This window comes from Mesoplodon mirus (assembly GCF_964341445.2).
Source record: "Mesoplodon mirus genome assembly, chromosome: 16".
Lineage (NCBI taxonomy): Eukaryota > Metazoa > Chordata > Mammalia > Artiodactyla > Ziphiidae > Mesoplodon > Mesoplodon mirus.
The window spans coordinates 40,432,169-40,450,510 of NC_138992.1; the positions used below are offsets into that span (position 1 = coordinate 40,432,169).

Sequence of the window (18,342 nt, forward strand, 5' to 3'; positions counted from 1 at the left end):
TTATTTATAATTTATAAAATGTTATTTAAATAATGTGAAGTGTAGCGTTTTCATTAATGTTCCAATAATCTCTTTCACCTCGATAACTTTTATTTTTAAGTTAGGCAGAAACATAAATTAAAAAAAAAAAACCCTCAAGAAACATTATGTATTCTTAATTCACAACTTCATGTTATACATGAAATTATTTAAAAACCAACAATTTTCAGGAACATTGTGTTTATGTCATAACAAATATTGTAATGTTAAAGTTTAAATTATGCTAAAACTGTAGTTGCCTCTAATAGGAATGCATATTTTATGGAAATTTCATGTAAATTTAATAAACTTTCAATATATCATATATAGGCCATTAAAAAACATTGCTTTAAAAAAAACCATTTGATTTATTCAATCATTCAACATATGATGAGTACCTATGAGGATCATCAGTACCCCAGTAGAGTATTATACTGGGTACTGATGATCCAGTGGTAGATCTAAACCCTTGCCCTTGTACACTTCACCTGACCACTGGTTAAAAGACTTAAAGATCACCTGAGTCATGTGGTTTAGGATAGGTAAAGGGGAAACACCATTGCATCTGAAATTGGATAGTTAGGAGAACCCCCTGATAGTTGGGCATACCCAAAATCATACACAATCTTGTTTTTCCTGTGTGTGTGTGTGTGTGTGTGTGTGTGGAGAAGCAGGAGGTCTAGGACTAAGGTGTTGGGATAGCAAGGCGCAGAATGAATTAAATGACACTTTACACCATTTAAGAACCTCAGGCTTATAGGGACAATTGGTATCTTTTTGAGAGTATCAAAAATGCCTTTTCTTTTGTATTTACCTCAGTAGCCTTGTGTAGTATTTGTAAGTTCCTGTTCTTTTAAGAGGCCAATTTTAAAGTTAAGGATGGAGAGAGCCATATATATATATATATATATATATATATATAAAATTAAAATCCCAGCCATAGTCACTTTATTATTGCAAGGGTTAAAAATATTTTTTGTTTCATAATTTTCTTTATAGCTTGATAATTTAATGTATATTAAATATGAAATTATGCTTTAAAATGCTCTTATATTCATTTGATTTACATTTTATAATGCTTTTTTGTGTGCTGTAGTGCAAACTTGGATGAGGAAGCACAGGCTGGTACAAGTTCACTACAGGTAATGTTGGACCACCATCCAGTTGCTATTACAGTGGAGGTGAAGCAAGAAGAAGACATTAAGCCCCCTCCTCCACTGGTTTTAAATTCTCAACAGAGTGATACTTTAGAGCAAAGAGAAGAACATGAATTAGTACATGTTATGGAAAGATCTTTGTCACCGTCACTTTCCTCTGTTGATATGAGAATGACATCGTCTCCATCTTCTATCCCAAGGAGAGATGATTTTTTTCAGCATGAAAGTGGAGAAAATTTTAGGTCACAGTTAGGGTATGATCCTCAGATTCTGCAAATGCTGAAAGAGGAGCATCAGATAATTTTAGAAAATCAAAAGAATTTTGGATTATATGTTCAGGAGAAGAGGGATGGATTGAAAAGAAGGCAGCAGCTAGAGGAAGAGCTGCTAAGAGCAAAAATTGAAGTGGAGAAGCTGAAAGCAATTCGCTTACGGCATGATCTATCTGAATATAATAGTCTCTAAGATTTTTTTTGCAGTCTTGCAATTTGATAATTTTAATTTTGGCCAAATTACTTTCATTTGGGAATATCCTGAAGCAGAGTACATATTCTTTTTTTTTTCTTGGCCACGCCGCAGGGCATGTATGATCTTAGTTCCCTGACCAGGGATCGAACCCACGCCCCCTGCAGTGGAAGCACAGAGTCTTAACCACTGGACCGCCAGGGAAGTCCCAGAGTATATATTCTTAAAAAATATTGTTAATCTCTATTATGAAAAAGGCTTTTTTGACATGATTTTCTAATTATTTAATTTTCCTTTGATATATATTAAAACGCTGATTGGTATGGTTATAAATTTTTTGTCTTCCTCTAATTTTTTTCCTAAGATGTTTTAATTGTTGGCCTTACAAAAGATGTTTTATTTTGATTATTAACATATACATAAATAACATATATAAATACATAAGTATTCTTTCAAAGTTCTGAATCTTCAACATTCTTAATTAGCACTTTGAAAGCTGTATGTAGTTCAAAGTTTTTAAGTCAATCTAATTTAGAAGCAATACTAGCCTAATAGAAGCTTGTCTGTATGACATTGATTTTTATGCTTTCATTATTTGACTGAGTAAGTCCTAGGATTTTAGGGATGGAAGGTATTTGGAGAACACTTTTTCCCACCTCAGTTTTGAGGTAATGAAACCGAGGTCCAGGGAGAACTCTGATTTACTTGATGTAACAAAGCTCTTTATGGCAGAACAATGACCAGCACTCAGTTTTTGTTTCTCTGTAATTTTTTTCCCCCTACTATTCCACAGAAGTAAAAATCCACTAAAATATCCGACATGTTAAAAAGTTAGAAACATTTATTTCATGAAAATTGCTTTTAAAAATTGGTGGGTTATGAAATCAGGGGAATTGTGTCAATTACCCCCTTCCTCCTCCTCCTTTTTTTGTCCAGCAAAATAAGATATTCTGTTGGAGCTGTTATATATTTTGACTACAAGATTTAATACGTCAATTCACTTGCAATGTGTTAGTCTGAAAAAGATTTCTTTCACAGTAAAATCACAGTAAAAACTTTAATGAACAAAATTAAAATTTTATTTAGAATAAAAATAGCAAAAATTATATGTTTATAATTTATAATATCTAGTCTTTTATGTTTTTGTAAATATTGCTATTTTAGTATTTGTGGAAATAAATCAAACCTTGATTCTTAAAGCACACATAGATATTTATGTTAAATCTTTAATATGTTTATTACTTAAGGATTTCTATTTTTGCTGGGGCTGTGTTGAGGGAGGATATTTAAGCCAAGCTTTAGAATGGGGTAGGTAGGATTTCAGCCGTATTGGGGAGAAAGGATGTTTATGCCAGAGTGAGCAGCATGAAAAAGGCATAGAGAATGGGAAAAGGTGGGTCAGAGTGTATAAGCACAAATACAGTGCTAAGCCAGGTGATTTTTAAGTGATTTTAAGTGAGCATAGAGAGGGCCAATTAGGGCTGTGATAATCTGGACAAGGACATATACCTTGACTAACTGGGGTAGCTACCCTTGAGCTCCAGGAGAATTTTTACATGCAGAAATCTGCATTTTTATGAGAAATTTTTATTTGTAAAACATTTGCAAATAATTAAAATTATTTAAAATAATAAATAGACGAAACATGTGAGTGGGCCTCATTCAGCCAGTGGGCTTTCGGCTCATGGCCTGTGGTGTAGAGCAGTGGTTCACCAAGAGTAGACCCTGACCAGCAGCATCAGCAACTCTTGAAAAATTGTGAGATATGTAAATCCATTCCTTTCGGATCAGCAACTTGAGGGGTAGAGTACAGCAATCTGTTTTAATAAGTTCTCTAGAGATTCTGATGCAAGCTAAAAAACCACTCAAAGAACCACTGGAATAGAGTATTTTGAAACCTAACATGGTGCCTAAATCATATTAGATTTTCAGAAATTTTTGTTGAAGAGTGGGTGAAGGTAAATTGAGGGATATCAATTTGGAAGTTGGAAGCTAGTTGGTGCCACATTATGGATTACATTAAATGCTGTTTTTAAGGAATTGAATGTGAATATATAATGGCAAGCCATGGAAGGCTTTTGACTAGGGACATATGACTAGAGCTCTGACTTAATGTCATAATGGCATTTCAGGGTGGGCATTGTAGTGAGGGGAAATTAAATCTGAAATTTAGGTTGTGGCTATAGGAATAGAAAGAATAAAAATAAAATGGATTCTTATGGTACTGTTTTAGCTTGTTGACTGCTTAATTTCATTGGCATTTTGTATCTGCTGTTAGAGTTAAGTATTTTATTATAAAAATGCCTTGAATGTATGATATATCCTTTTGACAATGTCATCTTTAATCTGTGCTGTGACTTTTCTTTCAGTCTAATGAATCTTATAATTCTTATTTGAGATAATGTTTTTACAATATTATTCCAGTAAATCTTTACAGTAGTAAGCTTTAACTTTTTGAAATGATTGAAGGCAAATTACCATACAAAATGTAATTCATGTTATAATCTTAGCATGGCACTACTCAGAATTGTTAATGAATGTTCAATTTGAATGCTGACTTTGTACAGCTAAATCAGTTTTCTAGGTGTGTTCTGTGGAACATTAATTCTGTGAAATGTTTTTAGCCAAGTTATGTGTTCAAAAAAGTGCAATATACATCTTTTTTGGTGGTTAGATTCTAACATAAGTGTGGAAGGTAAAAATGTATACTATATAAAATTGCCCTTGAAAAGTTTTTTGCTGCCCAGAAAATAGTGTAAACATAGTCTGCTACAGTTGTATTTTTCTCCAGCAGTGTTCAAGATTGTTGTTTCGTTGCTTATGTCATGTGACAAACTTGTTAGCATGTAGGGACTGAGTAGAATAAAAACCTTATTTTACATATTTTTAAACAACAGAATTACACTCATTGCAGTGAGTTTACTGCAGCAGTTTTTCTGAGTCAATCTTGTTTAATTTTAACCTGCAAGAATTAAAGTGAATGTGGTTCTGCTCAATTTTCATTGCTCCATCTCCCCACCTATGCAATTAGCATAGTATAGTTTATGGGAATTTCTGTGTAAAGAAGACTTGTTTGATGTCTGAACTCTTTGTAGAGGCTGTTTATTATTATCCTACAGAGTATATTAGGGAAATTATGAGCTAAAGCTTTTTTCTTTTTCTTTCTATATTGAGACTTTTTTGAGTTTTTGACTACTTGCCAACTTACATTAGCAGTTTTTGCTGAGGACAAGTTTCACTAAGGGGAATACATAAGGGCAAATTCTATTAGTACCAATGGAATACAACTGAAGCCACCAGACATCCTACTGTAGAGAACTGTTTGGGGCCGTGAGTTTACTTACTTACGAAATGTAATGCTGGAAAAACATAGGAAAGAGTGTTTTTATTTTTAAAATGTAGACTTGGTTCTGTAGAAATACTATTTCATCCACTATATTAGAAATTTAGGTAGTGCCTAGTTATTCGTGCCACCTTGTCTTTTCTTATCCATTTGAACTTAAATGCATGTTTTTTTACAAGTTATGATTTTATAAACCTAGGTATGATTTATAATGGCATTCTGAAAAAGTTAATGAAGCTCTTTCATTTCTAACAAATGCCAGATTTCTTAAAATACTCAAATTAAATATTTTCCTTTTTTGTATAGTGCGACATCAACTTGGTGTTATTTTTGAAAGATTCACTCTACCCTATTGCCTCTTTACTTACATGAAAATGTTTGAAATATGAATTATTTTCCATGTGCCTTCTTTTAGAGTAATGTCAAGTTTTAAATAGATATGTTTAAATAATTGTGTGGTAAATTGTAATTAATACATACTGTAGATGATAGTGGTTAAAGCGTTGTTAATACATGTTCTTTTAAATACATGGTAATACATTGTACTGATTTGTGTACTCTTTGTGTGTGCCACAAAACAAAGAATTCAGTACTATAGAGGTAAATTTTTTTGATGAGACATAATTGAAATACATTTCTTTAGGTGTACCATGTCTAAATTTCATAATATATCTATTTTTGTCAAATGTTAAGATTCACAAATTCTCAAAATCAATTAAATATTTGATGGTGACTTTGATTGTAAATAGTTAAAAATAATTAGATGAAATATGGTTGCAATACTTAACAAATACAAAAGAGTAAATTCTTAAAATATGCAACCTAATTAAACATTGGCAGTCATGCTAGATCTTTTTTTTTTTTTTTTTTTTTTTTTTTCTTTTTGCGGTATGCGGGCCTCTCACTGTTGTGGCCTCTCCCGTTGTGGAGCACAGGCTCCGGATGCGCAGGCCCAGCGGCCATGGCTCACGGGCCCAGCCGCTCCGCGGCATATGGGATCCTCCCAGACCGGGGCACGAACCCGTATCCCCTGCATTGGCAGGCGGACTCTCAACCACTGTGCCACCAGGGAGGCCCCATGCTAGATCTTATATATAATTTTGAGAAATTGGTTCCGTATTTTTGAATGTATCTTCTTTAAGTTGTTTCATTAAAAGTAGCAGCTATAATGTGAATTTATATAATTTATTTTTAGTTTTCAATTCCTTTGTAAATAGTAGAAAGCAAAGTAAATAAATAAATAAAAATACCACCCAAGTTAGCCCAAACAATTTAAATTGTTTTGTGTAAGTCTAATGATACATTAGACTTACACTTTGTTAGTATCATTAGACTTACACTTTGTTAGTAGACCTTTCATGAGTGTGAATTCACCACCTCTGTTACAAAGATTAAGAAATCCTTCAAATGTATAGAAATGAAATAATTTTATAGTAAACATTCATATGCCTACCACCTACATTCTACAATTAATGTTTTGCTGTATTTGCTTTATCATATTTATCTGTCCATCCATAAATTTTTTTTTTAAAGAAAACTGTGATTTTAAAACAAGTTGCAGAATTAGAATACTTTACCCATAAACACTTCAGCATGAGTATTATGAACTGGAATTCAATATTTATTTGTGTGTGTATGATTTTTTTTTTTTTTTTTTTAGGTGTGAGCCTGTAATTTATTTATTTATTTACCCATTTATGGCTGTGTTGGGTCTCCGTGTCTGTGCGAGGGCTTTCCCCAGCTGTGGCAAGCGGGGGCCACTCCTCATTGCAGTGCGTGGGGCCTCTCACTATCACGGCCTCTCTTGCTGCAGAGCACAGGCTCCAGACGCGCAGGCTCAGTAATTGTGGCTCACGGGCCTAGTTGCTCCACGGCACGTGGGATCCTCCCAGACCAGGGCTCGAACCCGTGTCCCCTGCATTGGCAGGCAGACTCTCAACCACTGCGCCACCAGGGAAGCCCTGTGTGTATGATTTTTTAGGTAAGATTTGCAAACAGTGAAATGCACAGATCTTAAATGCACCATTTGATGAGTTTTGACAAATGACTACACCTGTGTAACTTAAACCCCCATCAAGATTTTAAAAGTTATCACCCCAGAAAGTTCTCTCCTGCCCCTTCCTAACCAATACCCTGGTACCTCAGGCAACCACTGTTTTTTTTAAAAACCACTAATTTTTTAAAAAACATAAGTTTTGCTAGTTCTATGACACAATATAATTGAGATCATATAGTATAGATCCTTTGTTTCTGTTTTTTTCACCCGTCTTAATGTTTTTAATATTCATCCATCTTCTAATCACTAGTTCATTGTTTTTTGTGGCTGAGTAGTATCCATTTTATAAATATACAACAGTTTGTTTATCCATTATCTTTTGACGGACTTCTGGGCTATTTCCGGATTTTGGCTATTATGTATATTATTGTATAAATGTGTTATGGACTTAATGCTGGATTAAGGAAGATATATGTTTAACTTTTTAAGAAACTGCCAGACCTTTTCTCAAAGTGATTGTACCATTTTACACTTCCCTCCATAGTCTGTGGATTACTGTTTTTTTAAATAAAGCTTTGCATGTTCATTGATTGGAATGTCAGAATCGAAATTGATGAATAACCTTTTTTGATATTTAAATGAATTTAAAATGCTGGGCAGATAGTTTAGATATCTGGGAATATTATAGTTCTACTGATTTTTTTCTATTTTAGCACTTATTGCATATATGCTTTGACATGAAGTACTGAGAAATATGATAAAATGTATATATAGTCCCTGCCATGCTCATGAAGTATCATTCTGAAAATGATCTTAATGCAAAGAAATACCTTCTAGGTTTATTTTGTACGTAATGATACTTGTACTTAGTTGACCTTCATTCTGTTTTGTTAAAGAAAACTATGGATGATTACCAGTTTGAAGTAATTTGTATATTAATGTTTGTATATTTTTTAGTGTAATAAAAACTATGTTTCAAATCTTATATTTATATTGCAGTTATATGTTAATGCATATTAAAAGTTCTGGTAGCTTTTGGTAATTTTGAAACTCAAAAAATATAGTCTGCAAGAGTATTTACATTTTTTATTGAATTTGATGATATATGAGACATTTTAGATTTTATTTGCTCCATTGAAAACAGTGTGTGTATTTAGAATTGTTAAAAAAAAAGAATATTAAAGGCTTGGGTTTATGGAATGTATAATTAAACCATGCAACCCTAGAGTTACTGTGCTTAGGACTCATTCATTAAGATGATAATGTCCGGGCTTCCCTGGTGGTGCAGTGGTTGGGAGTCCACCTGCCGATGCAGGGGACATGGGTTCGTGCTCTGGTCCAGGAGGATCCCACATGCCGCAGAGCGGCTGGGCCCGTGAGCCATGGCCGCTGAGCCTGCGCATCCAGAGCCTGTGCTCCAAAACGGGAGAGGCCACAGCAGTGAGAGGCCCGCGTACCGCAAAAAAAAAAAAAAAAAAAAAAAAAAAGATGATAATGTCCACTATTAATATTAAAATGACACCTTTCTCTTTTATCAAAGCATGGTTTTAAGCACTCTTACCTTGTGAATCTTGCTGTAGGCATTCAAGCCTCTTGTTTATGAAGACCATTTTTGGTTTTTATTTGGGAAGTAAATTACAGGGTCAAAGGGGAAATAGATCAGAACCAAGTTCAGAAACAAAAATAACAGGTAGAGTGGAATTGTTAGTGGTGGTTAGTCTGGGATATAGCAAATTAGTCATTATTTTATACATTACAAGTAGTCTAGATGAAGGCAGTTATGTTCCATATATGTTTAATTCCCAGTTATCTTCATTCTACTTTTTTGCAGTCATTCACCCTCTCCCTTCCCTGCCCTATTAGCCTACATTTAAAATAGGGCTAAATGGGAAGGGACTACTGCAAGATGATGATGATGGTGGTTAACATTTAGAGAGCACTTACTGCATGGCAAGTACTGTTCTAAGCATCTTATACATATTAGCTAATTAGATGAAATATGGTTGCAACAAGTCTGTGAGGTAGGTATTAGTATTACATTCATTTGGCAATTCATAAACTGGCAGAGGGGTGAGTAACTTGTCCAGGGTCACATAGCTAGTAAGGGACAGACTCAAGATTCATACTCAACCAGTCTTGGCTTCTGAGTTCATGCTTTTATCTTTCTTCTGTTCTGCAAAAGAAAAGATATATCTAATTCTGAGAATCTTATGGTATTTCAAAGTGATTATAAGAAATTCTGGATTCTTAGAATTTAACTACTGTCTTTTGTTCTAGTCAGCTTTTTTTTTTTTTTGCAGGGGAAGGTTTGGACATAACAGCATAACAGTCAGCTCCTGAGAATATAACAGGATATTTGACTCTAGGAATGTTTTTCCCAGCCATTTTTGATGAAGACACACTTTTTATCCCCTCTTTAACAGCAGTCCTGAGGAATTGCACTTTTCTGTTAGATAACCAAGTAAAAAATGGGAACAAATTTGAAAAATGCAGAAAGATATTGTCAGTCTTTTATTTAGTGTACAGAGACTGCTACTGGTAGAAATAATGTAAAAAGAAAACTACTTGAAATTGTCCAAAATTGCACATCACAAATTTTTTTAGAATTAAAAAGCTGATCAAAGCATCCCATCTTTTTCGTTAATGCTAAAACCCTCAAAACTTTATCTGGAAAAGTCAAGTTTCGTAAAACAACAAAAATAACACATGACAAATAACTTACCTAAAAACTGGTAACTTTTTTTTGACTAAAAACTAATGGAGTAGTACAATCTTCATAATATTTAGGCAAAATCTGATTTAGTAAAACTATTTGGTAGAAATTATAGTTATAAAAGAAAATTCATGTTGGCAAAAGCTATAATCAGGAAAACACTATATATAAAGAAGTGACCGATGAATCAAATCTTTGTAATAACATTTACTTGGAAAATAATCCTGAATGTACAGTAGGTACAATAATGAGGCTGGGTTCAAAGTTAATTTCTAAGGCTACTTTCTCAATGAAATTAATTATAAAGTAGCTCTGCTTTTTTTTACCATCTTTATTGGAGTATAATTTCTTTACAGTGTTGTGTTAGTTTCTGCTGTATAACAAAGTGAATCAGCTATATGTATACATATATCCCCATATCCCCTCCCTCTTGCATCTCCCTCCCACCCTCACTATCTCACCCCTCTAGGTGGTCACAAAGCACCAAGCTGATCTCCCTGTGCTCTGCGGCTGCTTCCCACTAGCCAACTGTTTTACATTTGGTAGTGTGTATGTCAGTGCTACTCTCTCACTTCGTCCCAGCTTACCCTTCCCCCTCCCCGTGTCCTCAAGTCCATTTTCTACGTCTGCATCTTTATTCCTGTCGTGCCCCTAGGTTCATCAGAACCTTTTTTTTTTTTAGATTCCACATATATGTGTTAGCATATAGTATTTGTTTTTCTCTTTCTGACTTACTTCACTCTGTATGACACTCGGTCCATCCACCTCACTACAAATAACTCAATTTCATTTCTTTTTATGGCTGAGTAATATTCCATTATATACGTGTGCCACATCATCTTTATCCATTCATCTGTCGATGGACACTTAGGTTGCTTCCATGTCCTGGCTATTGTAAATAAAGCTGCAATGAACATTCTGATACATGACTCTCTTTGAATTATGGTTTTCTCAGGGTATATGCCCAATAGTGGAATTGCTGGGTCATATGGTAGTTCTATTTTTTGTTTCTTAAGGAATCTCCAAACTGTTCTCCATAGTGGCTGTATCAATTTACATTCCCACCAACAGTGCAAGAGGGTTCCCTTTTCTCCACACCCTCTCCAGCATTCATTGTTTGTAGATTTTTTGATGCTGGCCATTTTGACTGGTGTGAGGTGATACCTCATTGTGGTTTTGATTTACATTTCTCTAATGAGGTAATTCTGCTTTAATTTAATATTTTTATAATCATGAAGGAAAAATGTGCCTAGAATCAAAATGGCAGTTTTGAAAGCTATCTGTTGTTATGGGAATATGGTGATGACCAAGATCAAAAGAAACCCTCCTCTCAACACTTTATAGTTTAGTGGGGAAGGTTTACATTAAATCATTTGTCACATAATTAATTGCTGAGTTAATGCTGAGATAATAACGCAACTTGACGTAGTTTGGCAGTCAGGGAAATTTAAACTGTATGGAAAGCTGAGTAGAAGTTAATTTAGATCAGTGTGTTGGAGGAAGAGAGGTAGAAGGCCCTTTGGTTGGAAGTAGTGTTTTCTTCAGTACCTTTAAGACAAATGGATGATCAGATTTACATTTAAAAATAGATATAGTAAATATGGAAAATGGCTTTAGAGAGTAGAGGTGGCAAGAGAAGACTTCAGCAGAACTGTTTGGAAGACCCTACCATAATGGTACAGTAGTCTAGACCAGAGATGATGACTTGGAAAGAGTAGAGAGAATGCAGAAGGCAAACAATACACAGCTTTGAGAACCATGGAGGGGATAGAATCATCTGGGTTTTGTGGTTGATTGGCTCTGGAACTGAGAAAATGAAGAATGTCATGGATGATTTCCAATTTTTGGCTTGAATAAGGGTGGTAGTACTTTCACTGAGAAATGGGAAAACTGAAGGAGGAGCAGTTTTTTGGAGAGAAGAGAAGTGGACCTGGTGAGTTTGAGATGTTTATGAGACATTCATGTGGATCCAACTGGATATACTGGTATACTTACAGATCTGGAATCATGATCTGGGCTAGAGAAAAAAATTTAAGTTAGGGCTTCCCTGGTGGCGCAGTGGTTGAGGGTCCGCCTGCCGATGCAGGGGACGCGGGTTCGTGTCCCGGTCCGGGAGGATCCCACATGCTGCGGAGCGGCTGGGCCCGTGAGCCGTGGCCGCTGAGCCTGTGCGTCCGGAGCCTGTGCTCCGCAGCGGGAGAGGCCATGGCGGTGAGAGGCCCGCGTACCGCAAAAAAAAAAAAAAAAAAAAAAATTTAAGTTAGTACAGGGAAGGTATTGAACCTGTGGGAGTAGATGAGGTAATTTAAGGAGAAGTGGTGCACAGTGAGGGGAGGAGGGCCTGGAACTCAGGTCTGAAGAACTCCAATAAACAAAGGTTAGACAAAAAAGTAAGTACTGGCAAAGATGTTTAAGACACAGCAACCAAAGGAGGAGGAAAATTTGAAGTGTGTTAGAAGCTATAAAAATGGAGTTCAATATTTCAAGGTACAAGTGGTCAACATTGTCCAATGCTTTTTGAGAACTTTGGTCAGGACTAAAAAGTAACCTGTGGATTTATTGACAAAGAGCTCCTTAGTGGCCTTTAACCAGGCAGCTTTGGGGGAGGATCAGACTGGAAGCCAGATTGGAGAAGTTGAGGAGTGACTGGGAATGTGAAGAAACGGAGGGAGTTAAGTGGGTGTTTGGGTGCTTGAAGTGGAAACATGGGGGCAGGCAGCTTTTTCAGGCAGTATAAGTTCCCTTTTTATGCGTGTGTTCTAGTTTATCCCTGAACATAATGCATCACAGAATAACTTTAACTTTATTTTTCCATGCTGTGGCCTTTTTCTGTGATTTATTGTGGGGAAAGGAGTTTAGCAAGTGGGAAGTCAAGAGTGATCTTTTTAAGAGCTCTTTATTACCCCTAAAATAATGCACTAATTATCCCTCTTCATTGTTTCTCTCATTAAGTTTCTCTTAATGAGAAACTAATTCTCATTAAGAAATAAAACGAATCAACCTTTGGACCTGTTGCTAAAACATAATCATTTATTGAGTTACAGAATGATGTTTAATAATTTCTAGTGAGTGGGCTTATTTCAACCTGACACATTTTAAACTGTTAAATGCTACATGTTGCCAAAACATAATAGTATTCTTTTTTTGGGGGGGGGATAGAGAGGAGTGTTTAAATGACGTGGGCTTATTTAAAATTCCACAAGTTATGTAAAATTTTATTACAATAGAAGGTATAGTGAATTCCTTATATTAAAGAAGATGTAAATGGATTCTTGATTCTTCTAGCACAGTCAACACTTTTTAAGTATTAGCCTTTTACATACTAAAATTTAATAGTGTTTTATATTTTAATTTTGACATAATTTCTTATAATTCAGGTTCTCTTTAATGCCTGTTTTCTACTCATAGACTTCACTGAAATTTTGTAATAAGATAAGAGTTTGGGTTTAGACTACATTTTGGGCAGTCTATAAGTTGTTGGACAAATGAATGTTGAGGGTTTTCAGATCAGATTGAAAATTCAGTTTAAAGAAATGAAACTTATTTTAGGTGCATCCTTTATAATGTGAAATTAGAGGAGTCAAGCAAAGAGGAGATGTAAGTATATATAAAAAACACCACTAATAATGAAATTCAAATTATAATGTTAAGTAAATGCCATTTCTGTCTATTAAATTGGTAAAGATGAATGTTTACACAAAAATCTGTACATAAATGTTCATAGCAGCTTTATTTGTGATAGTTAAGAGCTAGAAACACCTCAATTGTCTGTCAGTATTCCGTACAATAATAAGGAACAAACTTGATACAGGCAGCAACTTGGGATGAATCTCAAAGACATTATGCTGAGTGGGAGAAACCAGCTTGAAAGTTTGTATACTGTTATGATTTCCATTTATTTGACATTCTCAAAAAGACAAAACTATATTGGTAGAAAACAGATCAGTAACTGAATAGGGTTAGGGTCTGACTAAAAAGGAATAGCCTGAGGGAGTCTTTTGGAGTGATAGAACTCTTCTACATCCTGACTGTGGTAGTGGGTAAATAAATTTATACCTGTGTTAAAATTTGTAAAACTGTACACCAAGAGAAAAAGTCAGTTTTACTGTATGATAATTGTAACAAAAAATAACTGCAGTTAGAGAAAAATTGGTAAGGTAATATGCTGATATATAGTAGTGAAGTGGATCCTCTCGGTTGGTGGGAATATCATTGGTAATATCATTATGCAGATATTAAACACCATTTTACATTTTAATTTAATGATATGGGAAATGTATTCACAATAATATATCAAAAGAGGAGGCTAGGGGCTTCCCTGGTGGCGCAGTGGTTGAGAGTCCGCCTGCCGATGCAGGGGACATGGGTTCGTGCCCCGGTCCAGGAGAATCCCACATGCCGCAGAGCGGCTGGGCCCATGAGCCATGGCCGCTGAGCCTGCGCGTCCGGAGCCTGTGCTCCGCAACGGGAGAGGCCACAACAGTGAGAGGCCCGTGTACCAGAAAAAAAAAAAAAAGGAGGCTAAAAAAACTCTACATCATAATTCCTGGTATATTAGAAGCATGTTTTCCCCCAAAGAAGTATATAAAATTACCCTTTGTTCAAACACCCTCATTATGAGAGGAAAGCCGGAAACTGGGGCCACTGCACTTAAGTCCTTTGCCTGCTTGACTGTTCTGTTTGGGATTACAGCAGCCAGAGTCTTTTCAGGGACTGATAAAAGGTCATTGGGCCAAGCATTCTGAACACAGCTGTCTCAGCTGCATATCAATCATTTGTTTTCTCAGAAAAAAACTTTGATGGTTCTGAGGATAATTTATTGTTTGGAGAGAGTCAAGATTCACTTTCTAAATCCATGAATACCAATGATGAATATATGCATTATATGAATTCTAGTAGTGACAGTGGTTTTTCAGGCTTTCAGGAGATTGGTTTACCTGGGTTGAAGTACAAGTTTTTTTTGTTTTTTGTTTTGTGTGTCATATGTTTTCTCTTTGGTAAATACCTTCCAGTGGAATGACTGGTTATAGGAGGTGTATGTTTAACTTTTAGGAGTCTGCCAAACTGTTTTCCAAAGTGATTGTACTACTTTACATTCCTTCCAGTAGTGTGTGAGATTTCTAGGTGTTCTACATCTTTTTTTGTTAAAGTTATAATTGACTCTGCATCTTTGTTAACACTTAATATAGTCAGTTTAAAAAATTTTAGTCAATTTAGTGAGTGTGTGGTGTTATCTCATGTTTTGAAACAACTTTATTGATTTATAATTCACATATCATATAATTCACCCACATAAAATATATAATTAATAATTTTTAGTAGTATATTCACAGTTATGTGCAACTATCACCACCATTGTAAGATGTTTTCAACATTTCAAAAAGAAATCCTGGGGACTTCCCTGGTGGCACAGTGGTTAAGAATCCACCTGCCAATGCAGGGGACACGGGTTAGAGCCCTTGTCCAGGAAGATCCCACATGCTGCCAAGCGGCTAAGCCTGTGCGCCACAGCTACTGAGCCTGCACTCTAGAGCCTGTGAGCCACAACTGCTGAGCCCACGCGCCACAACTACTGAAGACCTTATGCCTAGAGCCTGTGCTCTGCAACAAGAGAAGCCACTGCAATGAGAAGCCTGCGCACCGCAAAGAAGAGTAGCCCCCACTCGCCGCAACTAGAAAAAGCCTGCGCACAACAAGACCCAACACAACCATAAATAAACAAATAAATAAATAAATAAATTTATTTATTTTAAAAAATCCTGTACTCTTTAGCTTTCAACCCACCCCCACCATGTCTCCCCCCCGCCATCTCACCCTCACCTCCCAGCCCTAAGTAACCACTAAACTACTTTCTGTCAGTACAGATTTCCCTGTTCTGGACATTTCATATAAATGGAATCATGTAATGTGTAGTCCTTTGGTGACTGGCTTCTCTCACTTAGCATAATGTTTTCAAAGTTTATACATGTTGTAGCATGTATCGGTATTTTAATGCTTTTAATGGCTGAATAATATTACATTGTAGTGATGTACCACAATTTGTTTATTCATTTGTCAGTTGAATGGATATTTGGGATGTTTCTACCTTTGGGCTATTATGAATAATCCTGCTATAAACATTCATATACAAGTTTTTTGTGTGGATGTGTTTTTCTCTCTCTTGAGCATATACCTAGGAGTGGAATTGCTGGATCATATGGTATCTCTAATCTTTTGAAGAATTGCAAATCTGTTTTCTAAAGTGGCTGTACTATTTTACATTCCACCAGCAGTGTGTGAGGATTCCAATTTCTCCATGTCTGCATCACACTTTTTATTATCTATTTGATACTTATCATCCTAGTGGATGTGAAGTGTATCTTGTAAATTTATTTATTTATTTATTTTTGCCTGCATTGGGTCTTCTTTGCTGCACGCAGGCTTTCTCTAGTTGTGGCGAGTGGGAGCTGCTCTTCGTTGCAGTGCATGGGCTTCTCATTGCGGTGGCTTCTCTCGTTGTGGAGCATTGGCTCTAGGCGCGTGAGCTTCAGTAGTTGTGGCACGTGGGCTCAGTAGTTGTGGCACACTGGCTTAGTTGCTCTGTGGCGTGTGAGATCTTCCTGGACCAGGGATCAAACCTGTGTCCCCTGTGTTGGGAGGTGGATTCTTAACCACTGTGCCACCAGGGAAGTCCCATTAAGTAGGTGGTGTATTTTAAAAGATAAAGTAATCATTTGGTTTTTGTTTTGTAAATTATATTGTTTTGATAGCTTCCCGGGGTCAAGTGTGTATTTGGTAAAAGACATAGTGAATAGCTCTTCAGTAATGGAGGAATGAGATTTTCCTCTCTTCAGCTGGAATAACTTTTATCTAGACATTGAAAATATAGTGTACAAGTTAGGTGAGAAGTAAGAGCTAGGGCTCAGTATGAGGGTGGTCTGTATTCCTCATGGAAGTGCTCATGTTTTAACTGTAACTGCCAAGGGGAAAAGAGAAAATAAAACAGAAATAAGGAGAGATTTTGTCTCTAGTGTCAAGTGTACTTTGAATTAATAGATAACTTTTAGTGTTTTTGCTTCAAAATACTAAAAGATACCATTATATAGAATATCATATACATGCCTTTCAACCTATTCTGCTGTTATTCTTTGTCTTATTTTATTACGTTTTATCTTTTTTAAGTTGAACTATAATTTACATGCAATAAAATGTATAGCTCTTAAATGATCAGTGATGATTTTTGTTAAGTGTATATACGCATGTACCTGTCACTCAGAACAAATTCTTTTATTTATTTATTTTTAGTTTGTATTGGATTATAGTTGATTTACAATGTTGTGTTAGTTTCAGGTGTACAGCAAAGTGAATCAGTTATACATATACATATATCCACTCTTTTTTAGATTCTTTTCCCATATAGGCCATTACAGAGTATTGAGTAGAGTTCCCTGTGCTATACAGTAGGTGCTTATTAGTTATCTGTCTTATATATAGTAGTGTGTACGTGTCGATCCAATCTCTCAGTTTATCCCTCCCCCTCCCTCCACCCCTGCCTTACCCCTGGTAATGGTAAGTTTGTTTTCTACATCTGTAACTCTGTTTCTGTTTTGTAGATAAGTTCATTTGTACCCCTTTTTTAGATTCCACATATAAGTGATATCATATGATATTTGTCTTTCTCTGACTTACTTCACTCAGTATGACAATAGAACAAGTTTTTATCTCCTGCCTCTTTCCAGTCAATTTCCCAACTGTAGCGGCAGCAACCACTTTCTGGTTTCTATCACCATAAATTAGTTTCCCCATTGCTGGAGAATTTTCTGTGTTAGACTGTTTGGATATGTTTTTGTAAGGTGATATTGGAAATGTTTTCAAGAGGAGTATAGACTTTTGTAAGAAACTTTTGATTTCCTGATTATATACTACTGAATTCTCAGAATCAGTGGTCCAACCTGATTGCTCCCTAACTAGGAGACAAGAGTATATTAATGAAATTTAGTCTGATTGCTACTTTACTGTTTTACCTTTGTTCTTATTTGAAAAAACAACAGGTTTTTCTTTGAGAGAACTCTGTGATCTTATATTACTTTTCCTTGATTTCGTCCTGTCACTGTTAATTAAATCAGTTGTTTATTCAAAATGTGATTATAGATCTTTTTCCATGGATGCTGAAATTTTATCTTTAATTAGTAGAGTTTAAAATGTTGCCAGTGATTATTATGTTATTTTATTTCAACATAGTTTGTATGATGATAAGAAATTTACATTCATCATACTCATGGTAATGTTAGCACGTGACATTTGCAGTTTCCCAGTTTATAAAATGCTAACATGTGCATGAAAAAATACTTAATTCAATCTAATTCACCTGTGCTTTTATTTGTTGAATGATCTTACTATTTAAATATTAGTCATCTTTAATAATGTGGTTTTTATTTTATTTTTTATTCTAGTTCATTTAGCCCCTAAAGAAGTAACAGTGTCTAAGGAACAAGAAGAGGAACCTGATAGCCTAGTTAAATATTTCAGTGTTGTTTGGTGTAAGCCTTCAAAGAAAAAACACAAAAAGTGGGAAGGTGATGCTGTTCTTATTGTAAAAGGAAAGTCATTTACATTAAAGGATTTGGAAGGCAAAGACATTGGAAGAGGTATTGTGATATTACCTGATGTT

The 18,342-nt window shown here is 35.4% G+C and overlaps 1 protein-coding gene across 3 annotated transcripts in view; it reads left to right on the forward strand.

Annotated features, from left to right (window-relative positions):
* The window catches only part of RAD54B (RAD54 homolog B), a 97,404-nt gene that overhangs the window by 41,565 nt on the left and 37,497 nt on the right, over nt 1–18,342 (forward strand). For 2 of the 3 annotated variants that reach the window (XM_082601217.1, XM_082601218.1), the window contains one exon: nt 18,125–18,319. In XM_082601217.1, coding sequence (XP_082457343.1) covers nt 18,125–18,319 — 195 coding nt within the window. Of the gene's footprint in view, nt 1–1,114; nt 1,258–18,124; nt 18,320–18,342 lie in introns of all 3 variants that reach the window. The other variant, XM_082601219.1, reaches the window with a different exon arrangement.